This window comes from Chlorocebus sabaeus, chromosome 10, assembly GCF_047675955.1.
Source record: "Chlorocebus sabaeus isolate Y175 chromosome 10, mChlSab1.0.hap1, whole genome shotgun sequence".
Classification (NCBI taxonomy): Eukaryota; Metazoa; Chordata; class Mammalia; order Primates; family Cercopithecidae; genus Chlorocebus; species Chlorocebus sabaeus.
The window spans coordinates 121235527-121250301 of record NC_132913.1 but is presented as its reverse complement, the minus strand read 5'-3'; the positions used below and the strand labels follow the sequence as shown (position 1 = coordinate 121250301).

Here is a 14775-nt window from a genome sequence, read left to right as displayed (position 1 = left end):
ACTGAAACTCCTGAGCTCAGTGATCCTCCCACCTAAGCCTCCCAAGTAGCTGGGACCACAGGCGCATGCCACCGCACCCAGCTTTTCATATTGGAGTTTTAAAAAATGTTTTCTAAACTTTTTAAACAAGATTTCCACATGCCAAAGACATTTTTATTTTTTTGAATGGGGCCTCGCTCTGTCACTCAGGCTGGAGTGAGGTGGCGTGAACATGGCACACTGCAGCTTCCACCTCCTGAGATCAGGTGATCCTCCTGCCTCAGTCTGCTGAGTGGCTGGGACCACAGGCATGTGTCATCACAGCTGAATAATTTTTTGGTTTTTTGTAGAGATGGAGTCTCAGCATGTTGCCCAGGCTGCTCTCAGACTTCTGGGCTCAAACAATCCTCCTGCCTCAGTCTCACAATGAGTTGAAATTACAGGTATGAGCAACCCACCTGCACACAAATCATTTTTAAATGAAAAGAGATGGAGAATTTAAAAAAATAACATAGGAGTAGTAATACTGGTGTCAGATAAAATGGATTTTAAGGATTATTATTTAATGATAACAGCAAACTATGTGAAGAAAATACAAGTCTCAAACCTACATGCACCAATCTAATCACTACGTATAAAGCAAAAACTATTCAAGTACCAAAATATAACTGGAGCAGAATTTGTTATGTAAGCGGATTTTTAAAAAGACATCCTTCCCAGAATTGGGCAGGATCAGTAGAGCGTCTTTTAAAAGACAGAAAAATTGGCCCAGTGTGGTGGCACATGCCTGTAATCCCAGCACTTTGGGAGGCCGAGGCTAGTGAATCACTAGAGGTCAGGAGTTTGAGACTAGCCTGGCCAACATGATGAAAGCCCATCTCCACAAAAAATTTTTAAAAATTAAAAAAATAGCTGAGCATGGTGCTGTGCACCTGTAGTCCCAGCTACTTGGGAGGCTGAGGCAGGAGAATCAGTTGAACGTGGGAGGTAGAAGTTGCAATGAGCCGAGATTCCACTACTGCACTCCAGCCTGGGAAACAGAGCGAGACTCATTCTCAAAAAAGAAGAAAAGGCCGGGTGGGGTGGCTCAAGCCTGTAATCCCAGCACTTTGGGAGGCCAAGACGGGCGGATCACGAGGTCAGGAGATCAAGACCATCCTGGCGCCTGTAGGCCCAGCTACTCGGGAGGCTGAGGCAGGAGAATGGCATGAACCCGGGAGGCGGAGCTTGCAGTGCTCTGAGATCGCGCCACTGCACTCCAACCTGGGCGACAGAGCGAGACTCAGTCACCCCCCCCAAAAAAAAAAAAATCGAAAAGATAGAATTGTAGTTGTGTCCATGGAACATTTATAAACATTGACCATATTGTTGTCACTAACTGCATAGGACTACGGAGCACTTGAAATGTGGTTATTCCAAATGGAGATATGCTGTGTCAGACATACGCTAGATTCTGAAGACTTAACAAGAAAAAAACTATGTCAAATAGTTAAGTCATAATCTCATATTGAATACATGTTGAAAGGATAATATTTGGGATACATCTGGCTAAATAAAATGTATTATTCAAATTAATTTCAGTGGTTTCTTTTTTGCTGGTTTCTAACATGCCCACCAGAAAAGTTTAAATTATGTATGTGGCTTACATTATATTTCTATTGGACAATTCTGTATTAGACAGTCAAGGTAACCTATTAAGAATTTTTTTAAGTAGTGTCTTCACAAGAAACATTCTTATTATAATCCAAAATAACTAGAAAAAATAAGAGGGACATGACTACAAAATTATTAATGATATCAGAATTAGGAAACAGACTTACAGTCACTGCATCAAAGGTGAAATTTTAAAACTGATATTTAAATTATCTAAAAGCAGTGAGAAGAACAGCAATTTTTACCAAAACCTAAGGGACATAGAAAAAGTTTTACTCAGAGCCCTCAGTATTTCATTAAGGAAAATCAAATGTAAAGAAACGTAACATTCCTCTAACGCAGTTACAGAAGCAGCTACGAATTAACCAAAAGAAACTAGGATGAAATCATTAAGGCAAAAATAAGCTGCAATTAATGAAACAGAAAATGAAACAGTAAAAAGAATACACAAATTCCACAGTTATTTCTTTGAGAAGACCAATCAAATAATTCAACCTATCATAAACTTTAAATCAAGGAGAAAGAGAGGGAGAAAAAACATAAGATTTCGACTGTGGTCTTGGATATTTGCAGAAAAAGTTCAAATCTAAGGGTCAACCAAACCAAGTAAGTAAGGGTGACAAAATAACAAGGAAAATAATGTAATAAAAATGATAATGGCATGCCTATCACAGATAACACATGATAAAGATTTTGGTATAAATGATCTTTCATGCACTCAGTAAACTGACATGAACGTGGCAAAGGTCTCCAGGTGAAACACCTTGTTCTGCAGGAGTCTTTTAAACTCTAGTAATGATGATGACAGTTCTTCCTCTAAGAGGCCTAAGGTGATCTGTGAAAATTCTTCTTTATTCACTTGACCCAGAAACACCACAAAATCATGCAAATCAAGAGGTTTCAGTTTTCCTGTTCACTTAAAGGACATTCGTGAAACTACCCAGGCCATCAAGTATATGCATATACAAAGAGCCACCAAGTGTCTGAAAGCTGTCACTTTACGGAAGCACTGTGTATCATTTCAGTGTTGCAATGGAGAGGCTGGCAAGTGTGCCCAGGGCCAAACAGTTGGGCTGGACACAGGGTCGGTGACCCAAATAGGGTGCTGATTTTAGATGCACATGCTTCAAAATGCAAAGAATAATGCTGAATGTCAGGGTTTAGGTGCAGATTCTCTCATCATTAAGCATATCCAAGTAAACAAAGCATCCAAATGAGCCACAGGTCTTGCAGAGCTCATTATCGGATTAACCCTTACATGATCCCCCACTGCCACATCAAGATGATCTTTACTGATAAGGAACAAATTGTTCCTAAACCTGAGGATGAGGTTGCACAGGAGAAAAAGATATCCCAGAATAAACTGAAGAAAAAAAATGCCTCTGGCTGTGGAATAAATTCAGCTTAAAATAAATGCAATAAAACTAAAATAATAATAATGATAACAGATAATATTTATTGGGTGCTCTCTATAACAATATTAAAACCACAATGGTTAGGGTACCTGTCCTAGGTCACATAGCTAGAAAAATGAGAGGGAAGATTTGAGCCAGTGCAGTTCAGTCTAAAGAACATATTCATAGTGAAAAACCAGAAGAAAAGAGCCACAGTCACTATTCAAATGTCTTCCTAATTTTCTACATTTTTACAAATCTAAAGAATATACACATTTTTTACAGCTCAGTAACTACATTGCACAGTGGGAAAAGAAAACCAGTAGAACAAATACCTTGTGGTTTGATCAAAAACAAAAATAAAGTTTAGTGTCCTTTGCAATAATACCTACACTAATAAAAAGAAGTCAGAAATAAGAATACAAAGGACCTAAACTCATGGAAGTTCATATAAATTCAGTGAATATGACAAAAAAAGGGCTCAGTTCTCTCACAAGAAGGATGGTTCCCTCGCTGGGTACGGTGGCTCATACCTGTAATCCAAGCACTTTGGGAGGCTGAGGCAGGCAGATCACATGAGGTAAGGAGTTCAAGACCAGCCTGGCTAACATGGCAAAACCTTGTCTCTAGTAAAAAAAAAAAAAATAGCCAGGAGTGGTGGCATGTGCCTGTAGTCCCAGCTACTCAGGAGGCTGAGGCAGGAGAATCTCTTAAACCCGGGAGGTGGGGCTGCAGTGAGCTGAGATGGGGCCACTGCCCTCCAGCCTGGGCTACAGGGTGAGACTCAGTCTCAAGAAAAAAAAGAAAAAAAAAAAAAAAAAAAGGGTTGGCTCTCTCAATGGATTAAGAAACCAAACTCACTGGTGTGTGAATTTGGTTTCTCAGATCCCAAAGTACTATCTCAATGAAACCCAAATACTCTGGGTGAATGAAAGCTGCCTCTGACATTTTTGGAAAAAGAATAGATCTCACTATAGAAACTTGGAGTGGGATAGGGTGGGTTTGGTGATATGCTCAGCCCCTCCAGAGAAATCCTTTCCTTCTTGGACAGATGTCCATTCATTACTGTTCCCAGCTTCACTGGGCTTATAGGTTCACAGTCTTATCTCCTCCCTAGTCCTTTCCACCCTCTCTTGATAATTTCAGCATTACAAGTAGAAGAAGACCCTTTTGACATGCAACCATCACTGTACCTTCCCAACTCTACGATGTCCCCACATCATACACCAGACCCCCAACTCCTGGTCAGAAAAACTTCTGTCAGCACAGATCCCTCTCTGGAAACTGAACTCCATGTTTCATTCTCTGATCACAGACATTCGTCCCACCTTCACTGTCCCACTTCCACTGAACTGAGTCAACCTCTTTGACACTTCTACTTCCTGTGAGTGCTTAGGTCTCCTGTGGTCACCTCTCTATCTTTGGCAAGATGGGACCACGAAAAATTATCATGCCAACAATTATAATTTACTGTTGCATCATCTTTCCACTGAAAATCAGGCAAGCCAAAACCCCAGGATGGATCAGTTCCGAATGTAGTGTCCCTGCTCCTCCCCAACTGAAGGACATGCACAACCATAAATATGGTGCCTTTACAAACAGTGTCTGTGAGTCACAGCAGTCCTTGCCCATCCTTTGATAGACCCTTATCCGTACCTCTACTTCCTCTCAGTGACCACTGAAAACCTGAAATACAAATAGTCCCCTCAAGAGTTTATCTCACTGAAGACTGTTACAACAAAGAAGCAAAAATAAAATCTTTAGAAAGATAAGTAGATATGGAAGCACTTGTAAGTAAATACATTTTTTAAAAAGTGTTTTGCCTGGAACATTGATTGGATGAAGGCACCAATACAGACCCGAGATAGTGGCTTCCTGTTGGCACAGTTGATGCCCCCAATGAAGACCATGTTGGGCATGATCGGCCTGGGGTAGTCCATCACAAAGTCTGATCGGAACAGCCACACGGACGCATGGCTGAGAAGATCCACCACTGACACCTCTCTCTGAAAAAGCTCAGAGGCAAGGCTTGCATAAGGGGCAGAAACAGCATCGCAAATGTAGGACAGGGCCAGAGGGTAGAGCATGTTCTTGACCCTTTGCAGGAATGTCATGTGGTCTGAATTGGTCGTTAGTAACTTAGGAATATACGAGTAAGGATTTGGACACTGTGTGCCCTTAAAGTCTAAGTCACATGGAATGTTCCTTAAAAAAAACACAGTAGGAATCGACAGGTACTTAGCCAGCACCGCCCCACAGAGGTTAACTGGGTCTGTTAACAGCACATCAAAGGAAGTAGCATTCAGGTGCCTAATCAGGGCCTCATTATGCAGTAGCTCCACACAAGACCTATGAAAGACCAAAGACATATTGTTCATAATCGCCATACTTCTAGAATATCTCTTCAGAAGGTGTTCTGTTTCAAAGAACCATTGAGTGTGGCCCAGCACAAGACGATCAAATTCATCCTGGGTCCATGGAATGGCATAGGTTGTCAGGGTGAAAAAGTTCTCTTCTTTGATGTGCATATTCACCTCCGGGGTGAGGACCACCGCCTGGTGGCCTCTGGCATGGAGCTCCCGCACGGCCTCCCGCATGCTGAGCCAGTGGCTGCCATCAGTGGGCACCACCAGCACCTTCCCACTCTCAGCCCAGGGCTGGACACTGAGGAGGAGCAGCAGTCCTGTGGCCAGCTGTGGCAGGGGAACCTGGAGTCCTGTGGCCATCTCAGCAGAAGCTATCAACAGCTGACTGTCCACCCCACGCTGTGCCTCCTACATGTGTTGCCTTCACCTTAATTACCTTGTCACTGAGCCACCTAGCAAATCATCATGTAATTGGAAGACAGAGTGCCCTCCTCCAGTTACTTATTACCTGTTCGTTAATCTATCATTGCCTTTCATTATGGGCCCCACCCTGGGAAAGACTGATCACTCCTATCTTGAAAAACTCATCTGACCTTGCACTCACTCTGGGGAACATCCAAGTTCAAGCTCTTGTTTCTCATCCAATTCCCAACACAAGGCTGTGAACACCCATTTCATGTCACTGCCTCCTACCTCTCTATTAACCACGTTTATCAGGCTGCAGCTGAGGTCTGAGGAGTCACCACTGCCCTAGTCCCCAACCACATGTTCTCTGCTGGATGTGATCCTATTTGCTAACTCTTAAAACTCTTTCTTCTCATATATGAGTAACACAGCACATCCAAAACAGGTACAACATTGCTAAGCCAGCTTTCTCTAGCAGGGACTGGGGAGGCTGGCTATCTGGTCTTGGTCTTTTTTCACACAAGGATGTTTCTTGCAAGGATGAAAGAGGACTCTCTATGAAGTGGCTGGCAATATTTCAAAAAGCTACAGGAAGGCTGAGCTCAAGATGTGATCATCGAATGCTTGGGAAGGCTTTGTTGAGAATTCTCCATCTATCCCATGGGATAAGATGTGCTGCTTTCTAAAGCACACATTGGAAAGACAACCTAGCAAGGACCCACAGGGGTTCAGGGAGCTCCCTGCTCATCAAGGGACCGGGAGAGTTGGAGCCTGGCCTCAGATCTTGCACAGTCTGAATTCCTCTTCTGAATGCTGAAGGCTCCTGTCTTCTGCAAGTCTGCTTACAGACTAAAGTGTCCATTCATCCAGGCCTTTATTTCATCCTGAAGGTTATGATCAGGCTTTTCTCCAAGTCAATCCAGCACCAAGTTCTGATAAGAATGGTTCCTTCAGAACAGAATGGGCTGCAGAATTTGTGGGAGCCCTAGGTCAAATTTCAAGGCAGAGAATTAAATGTGTGCCTTTCTAAGGGAGAGACCCAGAGCACTAACAACAGTCTCATGCCCATGAGGCTCGTCCTGCTCCAGAAAGTCACTCCTTTGTGTGCTCGCAAGATTGCTGATGCTTCCTTGTCCTGGTCACCCCAGGATGATGTGGGCAGGCTCTCTGGGCTGGGCACACTTTCCATCTCACTTCCTCTGTGTCTACATGCCTGGTTGTGTCTGCCATTGCTGGTGAGGCTGAGGCTTCCCTTAGGCACGAAGTTACCCCCATTAGAAGTCCACATTGATAACAGATTCCACCTTTGGACAGAACCCATGGGACAGGCAGTGAATAGATGCGTCCATCAGAGGGACACCTAGCTCAAGGGTGGCATATGCAGGATGGCACAGAGACGGCAGGTCTGTAAGGGATTGATGACTCCTCAGGGGAGGACGAATTCTGGGGATTTGTGAGGACACAGAGCACTACAAAGGGATTCTCAGCTGTGGGTGCAACATCTCAGCCTCTGAACTATTCCTCCAACCCCCTTAAAACTGTGTGCCTTCTAAGCACCCTCCTGATGAGCCCAGGATGAGGGTGGAACATGGCTGGGAGGGTGCTCTTGCCACATTCAAGGGGCTCCCCTGTTCTATCTCCATCTAGTGGTGTTTTATTTAGACAGTGATGCCATCTCATTTCTAGTTACATGTCTGGCACTCCTAGACCCTGGGGAGGCCCATGTATCTTGGAAGATGGTGGTGCCTTCAGAGACATGGGGACCCTGAGGAGAGGAGCACTGTGGGTAGGGAGAAGCTCACATTCCTGGTGCCTGGGAAATAGGAGGAGCTGCCCAAGGCATCAGCTTCAGGGTCCGGAGATGAAGAGGGGTCTGGGCTGCACAGATAGACTTGGAGCCATCAGCATATGTGGTGGTTGAAGCCATGGGTGTCAGTGCGGTCACCCCAGCAAAGTCCAGAGACAGAAAAAGGCATCCCGAAAGCCGGAAATGAGTGATCCAGTTCCCCTCTGCCAATCTCACAGAGCTAAACATACAAACTGGAATCCTTTAATGTTTTTAAGAGAATGTAAAAACTATATCTTGAGGTAGACAAAGCATCCTTAGGGTACAAAAAGTTCAAACGATAAAAACTTCACTAGAATAAACCTCATCAAATTCTAAAATTTTTGCTCTTTGAAAGTATTGCTTTTTAAAAATAAAAAAAAGGAAGATAAGGAGAAAAGGAGATAATTGAATGGTAAGCTGATAGCTCTGAAGCCTGGAGAATAGAAGACTATGGAGGACAGGAACAAAAATTATATTTAAATGGCCAAATAGAGGAAGACCTCCAAGCTTTGAATAAGATGTGGGATTCACTTTAAGCTTAGTGTCTGCGGTAGGCAGAATCACAGCCCCGCAAAAGTATCTACACTGTAGTTGCTCAAACCTGGGAATATGTTCCATTACAGGTGGAAGAAACTTTACAGATGTGATTTAATTAAGGGTTTTGACATGGGGAGGTCATCCTGCATGTCTGGTGGGACAATATAATCACAAGGGCTCTTACAAGTGAAAGAGACAGATGTAAGAATTGGAGACTTGAGGATGCTGCACTGCGTCTCCATGGAAATGGAAAAGTGCCATGGAATTCCAAAATTAAGAAGGAAAAAGGAAATTTCTGTTAAAGGAATGAGCTTACACTCAATGGAAAGAATACAATGATGGACAGAATCAGAATGCTGACATCAAAAGAAATGATCAGATTAAAGTCATTTTGGGTTTTCTTGTGTTTTCAATCAATCAATCAACAAACCACAGGAGCTGAAACTCCTGAGCTCAATGATCCTCTCACCTGAGCCTCCCAAGTAGCTGGGACCACAGGCACATGCCACTGCACCCAGCTTTTCATATTGGAATTTAAAAAAATGTTTTCTAAACTTTAAAACAAGATTTTCACATTCCAAATAAATTTTTATTTTTTTTTTTGAGATGGGGCCTCGCTCTGTAACCCAGGCTGGAGTGAGGTGGAGTGAACATGGCATACCTTCACCTCCTGCAGCCTCCACCTCCTGGGATCAAGTGATCCTCCTGCCTCGGCCTCCCGAGTAGCTGGGACCACAAGTGTGTGCCAACACAACTGGATAATTGTTTTATTTTTTTGTAGAGATGGAGTCTCAGCATGTTGCCTAGGCTGCTCTCAGACTCCTGGGCTCAAGCAATCCTCCTCCCTCGGTCTCCCAAAGGGTGGAAATCACAGGTGTGAGCCACCCACTTGCACACAAATTATTTTCAAATTAAAAGAGATGGGGAATTCAAAAAATAACATAGGAGTAGCAATACTGGTATCAGATAAAATGTATTTTGAGGATTATTATTTAATGATAACAGCAAACTATGTGAAGAAAATGCAAGTCTCAAACCTATATTCACCAATCTCATCACTATGTATAAAGCAAAAACTATTTAAGAACCAAACTGTAACTTGAGTAGAATTTGTTATATATGGGGATTTTTTTTAAGACATCCATCACAGAATTGGGCAGATTCAGTAGAGGGTCTTTTAAAAGATAGAAAAATTGCCTAGGTGTGGTGGCTGATACCTGTAATCCCAGCACTTTGGGAGGCCGAGGTGAGTGAATCACTTGAGATCAGGCATTCAAGATCAGCCTGGCCAACATGATAAAACTCCATCTCCATAAAAAATACACAAAAAAAAATATTAGCTGGACGTGGTGCCATGCACCTGTAGTTCCAGCTACTTGGGAAGCTGAGGCAGAAGAATCGGTTGAACCTGGGAGGTAGAGATTGCAATGAGCTGAGATCCCACCACTGCACTCCAGACTGGGTGACAGAGTGAGACCCCATCTCAAAAGAAAAACAAAAAAAGATAGAAAAATTGAAAAGACTGAATTTTAGTTTTGTCCACGGAACATTTATAAACATTGACCATATTGTGGTCACTAACTACATATGACTATTGAGCACTTGAAATGTGGCTATACCAAATGGAGATATGCTGTAAATGGCAAATATATGCTAGATTTTGAAGACATAACAAAAAAACTATATTGAATATTAATTTTATACTGAACACATGCTGAAACGATAATATTTGGGATACACCTGGTTAAATAAAATGCATTATTCAAATTAATTTTGGTGGCTTCTTCTTTTCTGGTTTCTATCATGCCCACTAGAAAAGTTGAAATTACGTATGTGGTTTACATAATATTTCTATTGGACAATTCTGTATTAGACCATGAAGTTAACCTATTAAGAACTTTTTTTAAGTAGCATCTTCACAAGAAACATTCTCCTATTATAATCCAAAATTCCCTCTCTGGAAACTGAACTCTGTGTTTCATTCTCTGATCACAGACATTCATTGCACCTACATTGACCCAATTCCACTGAACTGAGTCAACTTCTTTGAAACTTGTATTTCCTCTGAGTGCTTAGGTCTCCTATGGTCACCTCTCTGTCTTTTGCAAGATGGGACCACTAAAAATTATCACATCGACAATTGTAAACTGCTATTCCTTCATCGTTTCTACTGAAAACCTTGCAGCAAGATTTGGATGGATTAGTTCTCAATGTAGCGTCCCTGCTCCTGCCCAGATGAGGCACATCCACAACCATGAAGACGGCGCCTTTACAAATGAATAGTCTGTGTGAGTCACATCACTCCTTGACCATCCTTTGACAGATCCTCGTCCCTGCCTCTCCTTCCTCTCAGTGGCCATTGAACTGCCTGAACTGCACTACCATTGATCCTTTAAAAGTTTATCTCACTGAAGACTATTACAACAATGAGAGGCAGAAATGAAATCTTTGGAAAGATAACTAGATACGAAGATGCTCGTAAGTAAATACATTTTTTAAAAAGTGTTTTGCTTGGAACATTGATTGGATGAAGGCACCAATACAGACCTGAGATAGTGGCTTCCTGTTGGCACAGTTGATGCCTCCAATGAAGACCATGTTGGGCATGATCGGCCTGGGGTAGTCCATCACAAAGTCCGATCGGAAAAGCCACACGGATGCATGACTGAGAAGATCCACCACTGACACCTCTCTCTGAAAAAGCTCAGAGGCAAGGCTTGCATAAGGGGCAGAAACAGTATCGCAAATGTAGGACAGGGCCACAGGATAGAGCACGTTCCTGACCCTTTGCAGGAATGTCATGTGGTCTGAATTGGTCGTTAGAAACTTAGGAATATAGGAGTAAGGATTTGGACACTGTGTGCCCTTAAAATCTAACTCACATGGAATGTTCCTCAAAAGAAACACAGCAGGAATCGAAAGGTACTTAGCCAGCACCACCCCGCAGAGGTGAAAGGGGTCTGTTAAGACCACATCAAAGGAAGTAGCATTCAGGTGCCTGATCAGAGCCTCATTATGCAGTAGCTCCACACAAGACCTATGTATAATCAAAGACATATTGTTCATAACTGCCATACTTCTAGAAAATCTCATCAGAAGATTTTCTGTTTCGAAGAACGATTGAGTGTGTCCCAGCAAAAGGTGATCATATTCGTCCTGGGTCCATGAAATGGCATAGGTTGTCAGGGTGAAAAAGTTCTCTTCTTTGATGTGCATATTCACCTCCGGGGTGAGGACCACTGCCTGGTGGCCTCTGGCATGGAGCTCCCGCACGGCCTCCCGCATGCTGAGCCAGTGGCTGCCATCAGCGGGCACCACCAGCACCTTCCCACTCTCAGCCCAGGGCTGGACACTGAGGAGGAGCAGCAGTCCTATGGCCAGCTGCGGCAAGGAAACCTGGAGTCCTGTGGCCATCTCAGCAGAAGCCACTGACAGCTGACTGTCCAGCCCACGCTGTGCCTGCTACATTTGTTTCCTTCGTCTTAATTACCTTGTCACTGAGCCACCTAGCAAATCATCATGTAACTGAAGACAGAGTGCCCTCCTCCAGTTACTTATTACCTGTTCGTTAATCTATCATTGCCTTTCATTATGGGCCCCACCCTGGGAAATACCGATCACCCCTATCTTGAAAAACTCATCTGACCTTGTGCTCACTCTGGGGAACATCCAAGTTCAAGCTCTTGTTTCTCATTCAATTCCCAACACAAGGCTGTGAACACCCATTTCATGTCACTGCCTCCTCCTTCTCTGTTAACCACGTTTATCAGGCTGCAGCTGGGGTCTGAGGAGTCTCCATTGCCCTAGTCCCCAACCACATGTTCTCTGCTGGATGTGACCCTATTTGCTAACTCTTAAAACTCTTTCTTCCCACGTATGGGTAACACAGCACATCCAAAAAACAGGCAACATTGCTAAGCCAGCTTTCTTGAAACAGGGAGTGGGGAGGCTCACTATGTGGTTTTGGCCTTTTTTTTTGCACAAGGATATTTCTCTTAAGGATCACAGAAGACTCTATGAAGTGGCTGTCAACATAAAAAAAAGCTACAGGGAGGCTGAGCTCAAGATGTGATGATCAGATTCTTGCAAAGGCTCTGTTGAGAATTCTCCATCTATCCCATGAAATAAAGGTGCTGCTGTCTAAAGCACACATGGGCAAGACAACTTTAGCAAGGACCCAGGGAGCTCCCTGAACCTGGGAGGCTGGATCCTGGCCTCAGATCTGGCACAGTCTGCATTCCTCTTCTGAATGCCGAAGGCTCCAATCTTCCGCAAGTCTGCTAAAGTGTCCATTCATCCAGGCCTTATTTCATCCTGAAGGTTGTGGTCAGGCTTTTCTCCAAGTCAATCCAGCACCAATTTCTGATAAGAATGGTTCCTTCAGAACAGAATAACTTCTGGGGGCTGCATAATTTGTGGGGGTCCTAGTTCACATTTCAAGATGGAGAATTAAATGTGTGCCTTTCTAAGGGAGATATCCTGAGCACTCACAATGGTCTCAAGCCCATGAGGCTCGAGAAAGTCACTCCTACATCTGCTTGGCAAGATTGCTGAGGCCTCCTTGTCCTGGTCACTGCAGGATGATGTGGGCAGGCTCTCTGGGCTGGCCACACTTTCTATCTCACTTCCTCTATGTCTACATACCTGGCTGTGTCTGCCATTGCTGGTGAGGCTGAGGCTTCCCTTGGGGAGGAAGTTACCCCCATTAGAAATCCACATTGATAACAGATTCCACCTTTGGACAGAACCCACGGGACAGGCAGTGAATGGAGGTGTCCACCAGGGGGCACAGGCAGGACAGCACAGAGAAGGCGGGTCTGCAAGGGCTTTGGGAACTCTCCAGGGGAGGATGATTTCGGGCGATTTGTGAGGACACAGAGCACTAGAAAGGGATTCTCAGCTGTGGGTGCAACATCTCAGCCTCTGAACTATTCCTCCAACCCCCTTAAAACTGTGTACCTCCTAAGCACCCTCCTGATGAGCCCAGGATGAGGGTGGAACGTGCCTGGGAGGGTGCTCTTGCCACATTCAAGGGGCTCCCCTGTTCTATCTCCATCTAGTGGTGTTTTATTTAGACAGTGATGCCATCTCATTTCTAGTTACATGTCTGGCACTCCTAGACCCTGGGGAGGCCCATGTATCTTGGAAGATGGTGGTGCCTTCAGAGACATGGGAGCACTGGGGAGAGCAGGACTGTGGGGAGGGAGAAGCTCACATTCCTGGTGCCTGGGAAATAGGAGGAGCTGCCCAAGGCATCAGCTTCCAGGGTCTGAAGATGAAGAGGGGTCTGGGCTGCACAGATAGACTTGGAGCCATCAGCATATGTGGTGGTTGAAGCCATGGGTGTCAGTGCAGTCACCCCAGCAAAGTCCAGAGACAGAAAAAGGCATCCCGAAAACCTGACCTGAGTGATCCAGTTCCCCTCTGCCAATCTCACAGAGCTAAACATACAAACTGGAATCCTTTAATGTTTTTAAGAGAATGTAAAAACTATATCTTGAGGTAGACAAAGCATCCTTAGCGTACAAAAAGTTCAAACGATAAAAACTTCACTAGAATAAACCTCATCAAATTCTAAAATTTTTGCTCTTTGAAAGTATTATTTTTAAAAAAATAAAAAAAAGGAAGATAAGGAGAAAAGGAGATAATTGAATGGTAAGCTGATAGCTCTGAAGCCTGGAGAATAGAAGACTATGGAGGACAGGAACAAAAATTATATTTAAATGGCCAAATAGAGGAAGACCTCCAAGCTTTGAATAAGATGTGGGATTCACTTTAAGCTTAGTGTCTGCGGTAGGCAGAATCACAGCCCCGCAAAAGTATCTACACTGTAGTTGCTCAAACCTGGGAATATGTTCCATTACAGGTGGAAGAAACTTTACAGATGTGATTTAATTAAGGGTTTTGACATGGGGAGGTCATCCTGCATGTCTGGTGGGACAATATAATCACAAGGGCTCTTACAAGTGAAAGAGACAGATGTAAGAATTGGAGACTTGAGGATGCTGCACTGCGTCTCCATGGAAATGGAAAAGTGCCATGGAATTCCAAAATTAAGAAGGAAAAAGGAAATTTCTGTTAAAGGAATGAGCTTACACTCAATGGAAAGAATACAATTATGGACAGAATCAGAATGCTGACATCAAAAGAAATGATCAGATTAAAGTCATTTTGGGTTTTCTTGTGTTTTCAATCAATCAATCAACAAACCACAGGAGCTGAAACTCCTGAGCTCAATGATCCTCTCACCTGAGCCTCCCAAGTAGCTGGGACCACAGGCACATGCCACTGCACCCAGCTTTTCATATTGGAATTTATAAAAATGTTTTCTAAACTTTAAAACAAGATTTTCACATTCCAAATAAATTTTTATTTTTTTTTTGAGGTGGGGCCTCGCTCTGTCACCCAGGCTGGAGTGAGGTGGAGTGAACATGGCATACCTTCACCTCCTGCAGCCTCCACCTCCTGGGATCAAGTGATCCTCCTGCCTCAGCCTCCCGAGTAGCTGGGACCACAAGTGTGTGCCAACACAACTGGATAATTGTTTTATTTTTTTGTAGAGATGGAGTCTCAGCATGTTGCCCAGGCTGCTCTCAGACTCCTGGGCTCAAGC

The 14775-nt window shown here is 43.8% G+C and overlaps 1 protein-coding gene and 1 pseudogene across 3 annotated transcripts in view; both read right to left on the bottom strand.

The window, feature by feature from the left end:
* The window catches only part of LOC103218110 (UDP-glucuronosyltransferase 1A6), a 104311-nt gene that overhangs the window by 53795 nt on the left and 35741 nt on the right, over positions 1-14775 (bottom strand). The window contains exon 1 of one of the 3 annotated variants that reach the window (XM_073020143.1): positions 4886-5752. The exons of the other annotated variants lie outside the window; for them this stretch is intronic. Coding sequence (XP_072876244.1) covers positions 4886-5752 — 867 coding nt within the window. Of the gene's footprint in view, positions 1-4885; positions 5753-14775 lie in introns of those variants that run through there. 3 annotated transcript variants of the gene reach the window in all.
* LOC140712637 (UDP-glucuronosyltransferase 1A5 pseudogene) lies at positions 10623-11576 on the bottom strand (annotated as a pseudogene).